The sequence below is a fragment of the Vidua chalybeata genome, chromosome 12 (assembly GCF_026979565.1).
Source record: "Vidua chalybeata isolate OUT-0048 chromosome 12, bVidCha1 merged haplotype, whole genome shotgun sequence".
In the NCBI taxonomy this organism is placed as follows: domain Eukaryota; kingdom Metazoa; phylum Chordata; class Aves; order Passeriformes; family Viduidae; genus Vidua; species Vidua chalybeata.
In genome coordinates, this window is record NC_071541.1 from 12,559,694 (window position 1) to 12,573,646 (window position 13,953).

General features: G+C 35.1%; 1 protein-coding gene across 1 annotated transcript in view; it reads left to right on the plus strand.

The window, feature by feature from the left end:
• Positions 1-13,953, plus strand: part of DNAH12 (dynein axonemal heavy chain 12) — a 58,821-nt gene that overhangs the window by 42,445 nt on the left and 2,423 nt on the right. The window contains exons 55-72 of the mRNA XM_053953918.1: positions 90-237; positions 1,165-1,310; positions 1,720-1,934; positions 2,821-3,013; positions 3,891-4,083; positions 4,514-4,686; positions 5,189-5,329; positions 6,062-6,220; positions 7,210-7,354; positions 8,200-8,350; positions 8,594-8,847; positions 9,389-9,529; positions 10,324-10,461; positions 11,327-11,560; positions 11,968-12,153; positions 12,670-12,773; positions 13,379-13,583; positions 13,764-13,901. Coding sequence (XP_053809893.1) covers positions 90-237; positions 1,165-1,310; positions 1,720-1,934; positions 2,821-3,013; positions 3,891-4,083; positions 4,514-4,686; positions 5,189-5,329; positions 6,062-6,220; positions 7,210-7,354; positions 8,200-8,350; positions 8,594-8,847; positions 9,389-9,529; positions 10,324-10,461; positions 11,327-11,560; positions 11,968-12,153; positions 12,670-12,773; positions 13,379-13,583; positions 13,764-13,901 — 3,064 coding nt within the window. The remainder of the gene's footprint in view (positions 1-89; positions 238-1,164; positions 1,311-1,719; positions 1,935-2,820; positions 3,014-3,890; positions 4,084-4,513; positions 4,687-5,188; positions 5,330-6,061; positions 6,221-7,209; positions 7,355-8,199; positions 8,351-8,593; positions 8,848-9,388; positions 9,530-10,323; positions 10,462-11,326; positions 11,561-11,967; positions 12,154-12,669; positions 12,774-13,378; positions 13,584-13,763; positions 13,902-13,953) is intronic.

The window sequence follows — 13,953 nt, forward strand, 5'->3', positions numbered from 1 at the left end:
TTACCTAAGATGAACAAAAGCAAGTTGGTTTTTAACATCAATATCATTAATGTGGAGGTTTTAGTATGACTTTTTTCTGCTTGTCATAGATGGAATCAAGCTGCATGTGATCTTCAAGAGGAATATGATAATCTGACAGGAGATATTCTGATATCAGCTGGTGTAATAGCATATCTGGGAGCTTTTACTGCTGGATTTCGACAAGAATGTACCAAAGATTGGAGCAAACTGTGCAAGGTTAGAAGGTTGTCTTAGAGTCAAATAAATGTTTTGATTTTTTGAGACTACTGCAAAAGGCTTCAAAAAGCCCTTGAAATTTACCTAATATTAACCTAATAAACCTCATGGGTAAACCAATGGTATCAATTCTGCTGATCCAATATTTTGTAGATTTGAATATAATTAAATCAGTGAATTTAATCCGCACTTATATTTTACTCCACAATAGCATATCAGAAACAAGAGATTATCATTGATTTTGTAAGGCTTGATGGTTACTGAAGTAAAATCTCATTGTTTTCTGTATTTTGCCTTTAAATAAAATAAATAAATTTAAAATGCAATTATGTGTAATGTAAAACATTCTATAACTTACACCATCAAATATTTGTATGTTAATTAGATGTTTAATTGTGTGGTTGGTAAAGGGACATTTCCAACATAGGGACCCTGACCCTAACCCTTACACTTGACCCTGACCCTAACCCCTAACCCTAATGGCATATGAATGCCGTAATTCATAAATCAAATAAATTAATAAATAATAAGTCAAAGTATTTGGAAGCACTTAAAAATGCATGAAACAGTAACAAATCAGCAGGGGATTGCTGTACTGATTTAATGTAAGATATAATTAGATATTTCCAACTGTGTATGAATTTCTTAAGTCATAACTTTATGTAGCAAACCTCACACTTTATTAATGTACCAAAAACTAAAAAATTTGATGAGAGAGTAAATATTTAGTGAGAAAATGTAGTTAATTATTGAAATTATAGTTTTATTTTCCCCAGGATTTTTACTTATACATATGACCTATTTCAGTCTCTTAAAACAAAATGTACACTGTCATTTTTGGATTGAAATGGCATTTAATAAAGACATAAAGAAACACAGAATACAGAAAAATGTTTATTTTGTTGGGTTTTCTCCCCTCTTTTTCAGGAGAAAGAAATCCCTTGTTCTGAGAATTTCTCTTTGAGCAAGAATCTTGGTGACCCAATAAAAATAAGAGCCTGGAATATTGCTGGTTTGCCAACTGACGTATTTTCTGTAGACAATGGGGTCATTGTTGACAATTCAAGACGTTGGTAAGTGACAAAAGGGTTTAATTTTCAAATTCAAGCAAGTTCCCACTTTAAAAAAAAAGAATATATCTGGAAACAGTGTAGCTTCTGTAGAGCAATATAATTTAAAAAGGAGTGGAATCTTTACATTCCGGGGTGGGGTGGGGGGAACAATATTTTACAAGAATTCTGTATTCTGGTTATTTTATGAAAATTGTTAAACATTTTTTGCAACTTTTAAAGCTATTTCTGCTGTTACTTTTCAAATTATTGTAAAACACCAATGCATCCATTATTTATTCACTGTTATCTTAAAATAACATAATTAAATTGTATCACTTCTTCTCAATAGTCTAACACCGAAACATATAAAATAGTTTAAAATTTTGGAAAATGCCTGCAAGCACTGAGGAAACTGTCCTGTGTTTTCTAGGCCATTAATGATTGATCCTCAAGGTCAAGCAAATAAATGGATCAAGAATTTTGAGAAGGACAACCGTCTGAATGTTATCAAGATCAGTGACACAGATTATATGAGAACTGTGGAGAACTGCATTCAGTTTGGGACTCCACTGCTGCTAGAAAACGTTGGGGAAGAATTAGACCCATCTCTTGAACCTTTGCTGCTTAAACAGACATTTAAACAAGGTACAGCAGAATTAATTTAGGGACCTGAAGGAGAGGACATTAATGTTCAGTTTCTAGTTTCTGGCACCACCTGATGTTTTTCATCTTGCTCTCTTCTTGCATTAATTCTGCCTCTGGTAAGAGAAGGGTAATTGCACAACAGCCTGAAATTTTGCTTTTTAATAAATGTCATTCCTGCCTATCATGAAAATGGTTTTATGTGAAAACCTTTACCAGATCGCTATAGGAAACGAAAGAAATTCTGTGAAGGAAACATTGTCAGTGAAATTGTTTTGCTTGTTCATTTTCATATGTTTTAGTCTAACAATAATATTTGCTAAATTTTGCACAAATAAAGCTGTCAAAACATTTTGCTTGAGGCACAATTTTCACTGTGCTTAGCAAGTAGCTATGAATTTGGTTTTCAACTTTTCCTCCTGTTAGATGACAGAAAAGTGCACATAAAGAAAAATATGTCTTCCCTTCCTTCTTACCTAGTTTGTCTTTATTGGTTTTCATGTTCAGAATTAAAAAGAAAAGGAAAGTAAAGCTCAAACACTTTTTTTTTCTTTGTCTTCAGACAAATAATTCAAGGGAGGAGTAATCTGTAAGAATAGAATATTTGGGAATAATTCCACAGCTCTCTCTTGCTGTCTCTAGTTTTTGTATATGCAAATTGGAAGTATAGTAGTGATAGGATTGACTTGATTTCATCTGCTGAGAGTGATAAGTGGCCTCACTGAAGTCTGTGAGAATTTTTCAGACTATCAGATATATTTACTAATTTTTACTTATCAGCAAATTTGTCATTGATGAGAAGTTTGCTTTTATTTAACGATAGAAGTATTTTTTCCTATGAATAATCGGAGTAGATAAGTTTTCTTAATGTTTCTCTTCTTAACTTCAGGAGGTGTGGAGTGTATCAGGCTTGGTGAGAGCATTATTGAGTATTCCAGTGATTTCAAGTTTTTTATTACCACAAAACTAAGAAATCCACACTACATGCCTGAACTTGCTACAAAAGTTTTATTACTCAATTTTATGATAACACCAGAGGGACTTGAAGACCAGCTGCTAGGTATTGTTGTAGCAGAAGAGAGGTAAGTGTCTCATTATGGTAAACAGTCATTAAAGGATTTTATGGCATAATTCCAAGTAAATGGGAAATTAATTTATTGTATAGAAAATTGGATGTTGCAAGGCATAAATGTTGTCGCTATTGGACACAAAAATCAGGACAACAAAATGTTGCTCAGTAACAGCTTTAAATTAAAATTGTATTACTTAAAAAGTTTATTAGGGAAATGTGAGGGGTAAGTGTCCACAAGTTAATTAAAACAGCAGATGTGAAATCATTGTTTTTTCTTGGCAATTTTGCAATTTTCTCCTGAAATATTCCTTGAATGTTAGAAAACTTTGTAAATATTATTTGTATCATTACTGTTATTTTTTCAATGTGATTGAACTGCTAGACAAAGATGCAGAACAATGAGGATTTCATTTTAATTTTGTATGAAATAAATGCAAAGTACTTCTGCAACTGATTGTGGATCATATCTGAGCCCTCACAGAGGCATAGAGAAATAGTGTCTGGGTTAGACAGGCATGTCTGTGTAACTGGGGTAAACTGTTTGCTAACAGAAGTGCTTCCAGCAGTAAACTGGCTCTGCATATCACTTGGTGTTTTTTTTCAGGCAGCAGCGATACAATAAAGGAAAAGTAAAATGCACTGCCATTTTCAAAATGCTAAGATGTTAAAGATTAGACCATCATTTCCAAATACTGAGTAGAAGTAATGCGAAGAAATCTATACTCACCAGTATAAACAGATGTCAAACACCAAAAGCCACCTCAAACTGAAAAGAATATTCACAAATAACTTCCTGTAGGAAGAGGGGGTAATTTTCATGGGCTTCTTTTGCAGCCAGTGTAAGATGAACATTGACTGATTTTGGTTTTTGTGTTTTTCTTCATTAGGCCAGATTTAGAAGAGGAAAGAAATGCTCTCATTGTTCAGTCTGCAGCCAATAAAAAGAATCTACAAGAAATTGAAAAAAAAATTTTAGAAACTTTAGAGTCATCTGAAGGTGATATTTTGGAAGATGAGACTGCCATCCAGGTCTTGGATTCTGCCAAAGTCATGGCTAATGAGATCACAAGAAAACAGCAGGTAACGAATATGTATGTGTGCTTCCCTCAATAACACTGAGAAATTAAATTTTAAAATTTGCAGCTAGCAGAAGGTCTCTGATTTGGATGCATAGGAGAAGGAGTAAATTTGGTACTTGTGAAATGGAAAGAGAAATAAAATTGGATCTGTTCTAGAATCTTCACTGGTAGTTTATTCAGTCTTTAAAATGTTTTGAAGTATGTTTATCTGTAGTGCAGTTAAATAGATCAGGCAGCACTGGGGCAGGGCCAAGTGCTCATTTTACCTACTGGGGTGGTGCTTTCTGGAGCAGAAAAGTTGCATTACTCTGGTGTTACAGTGCTATATGAAACTATTTTGGAAATGTTATTAAGTAGTAATGTTTTTGTAGAACATGAAGAGTATTAAGACTGTTAGAAGCTGTTGTTTCTCCCCTGCTGTTGTTGTGCAGATTGCAGAGAAGACGGAGCTGAAGATTGCGGAGTCGCGGGAGGCGTACCGGCCCGTGGCGCAGCACTCGGCCGTGCTGTTCTTCAGCATCGCAGACCTGGCCAACATCGACCCCATGTACCAGTACTCCCTCAGCTGGTTCGTCAGCCTCTACATCAGCTCCATTCATGACAGGTAAGGAGGGTCTGTCTGCACAAAATACGGGGGTTTCATTCTCTTCTTATGAGTAGTTTTCTCCATTTGGAAACAATTTACCTCCTTAAATGCAGGATTTTGAAGAAAAATAAGATTTATTAATGAATTAATTTATCTTTTTAGTTACTGTTGAAACAAATGATGAACTGCAAGGATATGCTATATTTAAGTATTTTTAAGAATGTGACTTAGTGCGAAGTCAGGTTCTGAAATAGGCTCCATTTTGAAGACTGAGTGCCACCACTTAACTGTGGCAAATTGATTTCAGCTTATTATATTGCTTGGGACTTCTAAAAGTGCTACAGTCTTCTAAAAAGACAGGGAGTATAGTTGAAATTTAGGGGAAACTGGCACCTAAGTCCCTTGTGGAGCCTGTGGATCTGATATAAACCCTCCCCAACCCTAAATAGATGAGATTACTTAACGGATTGTATATGTTATTAAATTTGAAGTCTCAGTTTATCACTTCTTTTCTTTTTAGTAATAAATCCAAAGTTTTGAAGAAGCGACTTCAGTATCTAAATGACCACTTCACCTACAATCTGTACTGCCAAGTCTGTCGTTCACTGTTTGAAACAGACAAGCTGCTCTTCTCGTTTCTGTTGTGCTGTAATTTGCTCATGTAAGCTCATTTTTGTGAAGTCTCTTACTATCAGAAACGAATGATTTTATTATGGAAGCAGGTACTGATGAGATGGAATCTTGTGCACATTGATAATAATGCCTTTGGAGTAAGGTCATGAATACTTTGGGCTTTCTAAGATGTGTAATATTAAAAAATGGAAGAGTGTGTGAGTGCATGTATCACTACTACAGGACACATTATGGAAAAAATGTGTGCCCATTTGTCAATGGTTTTGTCAATGATACATCTATCTTTAAAGGATCTGGGTAGTGTTACATACATTTTGACATTACTTATGTCAAAAATAATTTCTGTTATTTAAGAAACCAAAAGCATTGTCAAGCACTGGAACAGGCTGGTCAGGGCAGTGGTGGAATCACCATCCCTGGAGGCATTTAAAAGCTGTGTTGATGTGGCACTGAGGGACAGGGTTTAGTGACAGCTTGGCAGTGCTGGGTTAATGGTTGGACTTGATCTTAAAGGTCTTTTCCAACTTAAACGATTCATTGATTCTAAGATTTACCTCCTGAAACACTTACTTTTAGTATTAATCAGACATTTTCACCATGCAGTTTTTTAATAATATAGAATATTGAGTTCTGATCTCAGCTCTTACTGAAGTAGAAGCATTCCTAAAGGGCAGTGAAGTGTAATTAGTTTAAAACCACTGTTTATATTATGTAAAATTGTATTTCAATTACTGTGGTTTTTTTTTTTTAATATATATAGGGCTAATAATGAAATAGAACATCAAGAGTTTATGTTCCTACTAACTGGAGGTGTGGGTCTCAAGAATGAGCACAAGAATCCAGATCCATCTTGGCTATCAGATAAGAGCTGGGATGAATTATGTCGTGCCAGTGAATTCCCAGCTATGGAAAGACTGAGGTAAGGTAAAATACTGATGTAAATTGGCCTGAATTGGTTTTGACCAATACATACGTAACATAATGAGAGAAATGCTTGCTCTGTTTTCCAAATCAGTGCCAGAATGCAAATGGGAAACCAGCCCCTTTTATTCATTATCATGTTTGCTTCACTTACTCCAATCAGTCAGATCACTAATTATAATATTATGTAATAAAACTATTTTTTCTAAATTATTTGAAGCGTTGCCTAAAGAAACTTTTTTTCTGAAATGTCTTCATGGTAGAGAAACAGTGTTTTAAGGGTTCAGTGAAACCAGAGATGGTAGATGTAGCAGAATTCCACTGCAGTTCTGGGGAAGGAGTTTTTCTAGTAAACTATTTGTCTGAACTCAGTACAATTTCACCCTGGGTTTAAATAGAATTTAACACTAAATTCTGGAGACAACCTGGCTGTACAAGACTTCCATAAATTAGCTGACTGAGTGCAAATACTTGGAGCATTTTGATCTGAATGCAGTAACACTGCTCTCTTAGAAGTTCTTTGAGGTTCTTTTGTGTTTCATTAAGTAGCAATGTGGATGATGATTCTGCCTTTAAATAATCTGAGAGTTGTCCCATTGCCAAGGACATACTCTGCGTGTTGTGCGACGGAAAATAGGGGGGTTTTCCCTAGTTGAATTTCCTGGTAATTTTCTTCAGTTAAAGTGTGATGTTTTCCTGAAATAGCGGAGGCAGAAAATTCACCCAGACCTATGAAGGTGCAAGCAGTGCTGGCTGCAGGAACAGGCAGAACTTATTGTCAGCTTGGAACCTTTCAGGTGGAATGTCTCCTCAGCAGCATGATGGAAAGAGATTTTTCACTGTTCAGCATGGAGAAGCTCAACTGTAGGATTATTTTCTGATGTAGATATGAAGTGTCTTAAATGACGATACAATGTAATTTGCCTTTGATAAACATTAAACAAAATACTCCAGGTATTTATAGTATTTGTTGTTTTTTTTCTCCAGGAGTCATGTCTCTGAAAATATAAGTGAATGGCAAAAAATGTATGATAGCAAAGAGCCTCACAACTTTCCATTACCAGAAGAGTTGAATAATTCATTAACTGAATTACAGAAGATTATAGTTCTTCGGTGCTTAAGACCAGACAAGGTAAAATGATCTATTATGGAATATTTGTAGACTGTGCCATACATTGTAGCATAGTTTGCCCTGCCTGTTCCAGTAATTATTCTGTTCTTCATCATATTTATTAAGAAAGTAAATGCTGTTCTTATTTTTCAAGTGACCAATACAAACACCTCAAGCATCAGCTGAAATCTTTCTTTCTGACATGATTTACTGAATCTTTTGGAAGATTCTCATTGTTCTAGCTCTCTTGAGATATTTTTTCATGCCTAGGATGTTTCCTGTTGCACTCAGTATACTTGAGAACAGGACATATTAGCCTGAAAAAAAATACACAGGTTATCTAATACCATGTGCTTTCAGGCAAATGATATTTTAGGCAAAAAGAGATAAAACGTGTTGATTTGAATGATCAAGATGAAGTTTCAACAAATTCTGCCTTTGGTGCTCTTAGCAAATTGCATTGCATTTTCTTTAGGAACTATCGATGTTAGAATTTAAGGCATATTGCAATTGCTCCCTTGCATTAATTAAAAATAATTATATTAATAGATCCTAAGGGAGAATGTGCTTGTCCTCTGCATCAGGAAAAGCCTGACTCAAGGTCTTAATGTTATTTAATATTATTTATATGAGGTATGTTATTCTTTATTTTCTAAAAACATTATTATTCCTATTGTAAGGAAAAAATAACGAGGGATGTGTCAACAAGAGGTGAAACCTTTGCTTTTGGATCACTCTTCAAGACTGGTCTCAAATCTCTGCAAATCAGAGAAGTGTCTGCAAGCTTGGGAATTAGGCATAAAAGATATTGTCAGAGCTGCAGTTATGTCTATGTTAATGGTTTGTATTTGCTTTTTTTTTACCAGATTGGTCCAGCTATAACAACATTTGTTACTGAAAAACTGGGAAAGAAATTTGTAGAGCCACCACCTTTTGATCTAGCAAAAAGTTACTTAGATTCAACTGCTACAGTCCCTTTAATATTTGTGCTGTCTCCAGGAGCAGATCCCATGTCTAGTGAGTATACACAGAAAGTAGGGACCTCAAATTCCCCTTCAATACACAGTGAGGATTATTTTCCACTTGCTGCAAGTAGATTTGAGTGCATTGTGTCAGACTGGTGGAACTCTGTGCCCCTTCAAAATGCTAATTTGTATGTACATGTAAACAGAATAGTAACAGAAGATTTTCAATATTTTATTTTCTGACATAATTTCTTTTTAATATATGAGTGCTAAAATCTTATGCTTTCTGTTCAAGGCCTCCTGAAATTGGCAAATGACAGAGATATGGTAGGAGATAAGTTTCAGTCCATCTCATTAGGACAAGGACAAGGACCAATAGCTACAAAAATGATTCAAACAGGAATGGAAGAAGGAACATGGGTTTGTTTGCAAAATTGTCATTTAGCTGTCTCGTGGATGCCGATGCTGGAGAAAATATGTGAGGAGCTGAACAGTGAAAAATGTCACCCAGAATTCAGACTTTGGCTTACAAGTTACCCTTCACCAAAGGTACGTGTATGGCCCCATAATCTCTGTTTAGGGACAGTTGATGGCATTTTTAGGGAATTTTTGTATACTTGAATGAGCTGATAATACAAAACTTCACTGAAATGCAATGAGGCTTTGAAGAGATAATTTAACCAAGAAAGGACATTTAAAAATAATTATAAACATGATAATATCAAGCTTCCTTTGTAATGTTTTGATACTGTGATGTGCAATATTTTGTGTACTACTCAGTGGACCTGCAATCTGTCAGCATATATGATTAAGAAGGTTTTTTTGCTCTCACATAAATTAAAAACTTTAGTCTTGCATTTTATCTGTGAAGTGTTGAATACCAAGAAAACATTTTAAAATACAGGTTTATTATTTACAGCAGAGTCTTACTTTCTTGATGCCTTGGAGAATTTTTTATAAGCTGTTGACCTTTAAAGTGTAATTTCTTGCAGATAGTTGTTAATGTAAAAAACACAGAATAGTAGTATATTGTTAATATAGAATCTATTCCCCACTATCTGAATGCAGTTTTGCTATTTTTTATTTCTAGTTTCCAGTAACCATTCTGCAGAATGGTGTAAAGATGACAAATGAGCCTCCTACTGGTCTCCGGTTAAACCTACTTCAGTCATTTCTTTCTGATCCTATTTCTGATCCTGAATTCTTTGCTGGATGCCCTGGAAAGGAGCTGGTAATGTGCCTGTCTATTGAGAAGATTTTGGACTTTGGGGTTTTTTATCCACACATATATTGATTTCTTTCCAATGAATAATTGCAAGCTAAAATTTTTACTGTGGTTGTGAATTTAGGTTTTGCAATAGTAAAGATAATAAGTTAAGAATTACCTATGCCAGGTAATTTCATGTAGCAATATTTAAAATGGTTTCTTAGGCTTTATTAAATCACTTACATGCTACACACACATAGTACACAATGTACATGGACTCTGAACATTGATTAGAAAGGCATGTCTGTTGTTATTGAGATGATAAGCACTGAGGAGACCTTCTCTTGCTACCAGGGACCAAGCACTGCAGTGCCCATGTGTCTTATTGATACCTGGTGAACAACTTAGCTAATCATTACCTGTGAAGGAAGTGAAAAATAGTGGGATCAGAGATATGAGTTATCAATATACATAGGTGTGACTGCACCTAAGGACTTGCTTTAAAAATACATTTGTACTTTTTGTTTATCTAATGCACCTTAAAAATAAATATCTGGTGCTATTGGAATTCTTATGAAGTCAGTTGCCCTATACGTTAAAGAACATCATGGTACTTGAGGAACTGGCTAAATGTGCTTGCATATGTGGCACTGTGTGTGCACTTGTTCCCTAGGCAAAAACCACAAGGTACTTAGTGGTGGCCTTGATTTATACCTGGGTGGAGAGTGGTAATCCAAGGGTGCTCACTACACAGGTTGCGCACTACTATGAACTTACAGACTAGTTAATAATACATTTTTCTTTTGCTTTTCTCAAAGATATGGGAGAAACTACTCTTTGGAGTTTGTTTCTTCCATGCTCTTGTTCAGGAGAGAAGGAAATTTGGGCCCCTTGGTTGGAATATACCCTATGGATTTAATGAATCCGACTTGAGAATCAGTATCAGACAGCTGCAGGTAAAATCATTGATTACCTCCTAAACTCTGATCTTGCAAAACAGCTGGGAGTCACAAGGAGCAATACACTGACGTTACCTCAAATGTTCATAGATATTCAGGACTTTAGCTGTAAAGGCAAGGAATGTCAATTACATTATAAATATTTTCAAAATTACAAATGACATAAAAAGTTTAGATTTCTACAGACATATGGAATATAATGAATATATGTGAGTATTATAAAAGTTAAATTTGTCATGTACAAGAGCTCACTGTTCTTGAGGTAGCCCATGTTAATGACAGTCATCTATTAGGGTGATTAGCAGGGGGACTTTTTTTTACATGTATACTGGTAGTTAACAGAACCTCAGACTATTCTCCTTCCCCAAAATGAGATGGTGAACACTACTTGATCTTGAACGTTTTATAGGCACTCTGTATAAAAGTCAGGAGAATTAAAACTGAATTACAGAAGTTGAGGCTGAAGATTTGAAAAAGTTACCAAGAAGTTAATGAATGAGATTGGAGGAAGATTAAAAGATAAATTAAGTGAAATACATGTTTATTTCTGGTGCATAAAAGTGTCCATCTACAAAGTTTGAACTGGAGAAACCATCCACTTGTAAATAATTGAAGAATGACTTGGATGACTAAGTAATTTTGATATTCATAAGAGGCTTTTGCTCTTAACATGTCTTGATTTTAAACAATAATTTTTACCTGAAAAATAAGATTTCAGAATTTGGATTTCCAGCACCGAGAAAGAAAACTCCATAAACTACAGCTTACACATGCTCTAGCTTCCAGCCTTTTAGTCTGTTAGGTCCCACTGTTGTTTAGCAGATACTGCAGGCCTCTAGAACTGCTCTTATTTGTGTTTCAGTTATTCATCAATGAGTATAGCCATGTTCCCTTTGAAGCTGTCTCCTACCTGACTGGTGAGTGTAACTATGGAGGCCGAGTGACAGATGACTGGGACAGACGTTTGCTGCTGACAATGCTGGATGACTTCTATAACCCAGATATCATCGAAAATCCTCGTTACACTTTTTCTCCCAGTGGCAACTACTATGCTCCACCCAAAGGCACATATGAGGAGTACATTGAGTTTATTAAGGTAAAATGTAGCAACAAGATTTGCACTGTTACAGTGATGTGCTAACAAAGCAATCTTTAAAGGTTTAAAGGGGTAGTTTTGCAGCACAATTAATTGTGTGCTCAGGTTCTTGCCAGCATCCTCATATGATCCTTGCCATGATCTCAAATGTTTTGGAGAGGGAATCAGTAAGTAGATAGGGGGATGTGTAGCATAGATAATTGAGAATGCTTTGGAAATGGCTTTCTGTCATCTGTGAGAGGTGGTGGCTCTATCACCAGTAATTCTGTCTGCAAATACCTGCCACTAAAGTCCTCACTCACCTGCAGTTGAAGCCAGTGGTAGTTTTTCTCTTGACTTCTTAAAGAAACCTTGGATGAGATTACTCGTGCTTTATGTCACTCAGACATTTTTTAATTTTGTTCTAGAATCTTCCCTTTACTCAGCACCCAGAAGTCTTTGGCTTGCATGAAAATGTGGATATTGCAAAAGATCTTCAGCAAACTAAGATCCTCTTTGAATCTCTGCTTTTAACACAAGGAGGAGGCTCTCAGGGAACTTCTGGGGGTGGTGACAGCACTCTTTATGCAATTGCAGATGATATTCTCAGCAAGGTATTGTATTGTACAAATGACTTCAATTTATCTTTTTACAAAGCAGAAATTCCTTACCTAGAATCTTCAGTGTAAAGTAGATTTCATCTTGAAAGAAAAGCATTCTTAAAGGAACTTAGTGCAATGTGAAAGTAAGAACTTGTGTGGCTGTAACAGACCACAGCTATATTCCAGTTGAAAGAAATTTTATTAATTTTATTAAATAGGCAGAAGACAGTAGAAAGAGAGAAAACAGAGTAAAGAGAACTTGAAAGAACAGTTGATTAATTCATGTGAACAAATTTAAAATAAATAAATAGAAACATAAAAATAAATTTTCATTATATTAAAAACTCCAGGTGTTTTTTTTTAAATGAACATTAAAATCCCACAGATTTTTATTTAGATTGAACGACTGAATCCTGTATTGTTAAGATACTAATCAGAAATTTTAGTGCAAATTTTCACATTTGCACACCTTTAATGTAAAAACATAATGATATATGGAATGATTTCTAAATGTGTTATCATTTACAGCTTCCAAAGGATTTTGACATTGAAAGTTGCCTAATTAAATATCCTGTGAGATATGAAGAAAGTATGAACACTGTGCTGGTGCAAGAAATGGAAAGATTTAACCAGTAAGAATGTTCTATTTTATTAAATTTACCAGAAATCATTCCATTCACAGAAAAATATTTCTTGCAAATCATATTCTGCAAGCCCTTTGGTGTGTGAAATATTTTTTTGTTCCCTTCTAATTGCCTGCAGTGATACCAGCAGTCCAAACACCCTTGCTCCTAGTGGAGAGTCTTCCTGCTTTTCTATTTTTCTCTTCATGTCTCCTGCTTAATTTTCTCCCAAATGCTCTCTGGTCTTAAATCTCTAAGTTATCCTTATTGCACACCCTCTTCTTTTGCAATCTAAATCTTTTTCCTTCATCTATAATATAGTGGATACATTTGGAGTTCCAAATTTATCCTCTTACAAAAAGATTCAGGATATCAGAGATAGCAAAAGATTTTATTACTATTCCTAGTCTTAAATAAATCTGCACTAATGCACAAATCCATGACTTTAGAGATGTGGCTTATTGTGCAGATATCTATATAGATATATAGATAAAAAGCTATAAAAGTTCTATAGATGCCTCCATAATCCACTTATTTTACTTTTTTTCCAGTGACATAGTCATGTTTAACAAGTCATGCAGAATGTGTGAAAATTGTTTGTTTTTTAATTCTAGTTTAATCCGAACTATTCGCATTACACTAATTAACCTGAAGAAAGCCATTAAAGGACTGGTTGTTATGGATGCTGACCTGGAGGCTCTGTCTGGCAGTCTCCTTGTTGGAAAAGTTCCTGAGAAGTGGGCACAGCATTCATACCCAAGTCTAAAACCATTAGGGAGCTATATTGTCGATTTGCTAGCCAGGCTGAAGTTTTTACAGGTAATGTAAAGTGGCAGTGCTGCCAATTGTTCAATCTACTTTTCCATATAATTTGTCTTTATTGAGAAAGGAGCGATAGGCTTTGTTTAGATTTTCTGAGTACAATTATGTAGAAAATAGTCAAAGAGTATGGGAGTCCTCTCTTTCTAGTTGTTCAATGTATTGCTTTTCTCTCTCCAGGATTGGTATGAGTTAGGGAAGCCTGCTGTTTTTTGGCTATCAGGATTCTATTTTACTCAAGCTTTCCTAACTGGAGCCATGCAAAACTATGCCAGGAAGCACAGGATTCCTATTGACCTTCTAGGATATGAATTTGAGGTATGGATAAACTATAAATTAATATTTTATTAATCTGAGTCCTGATATTGTG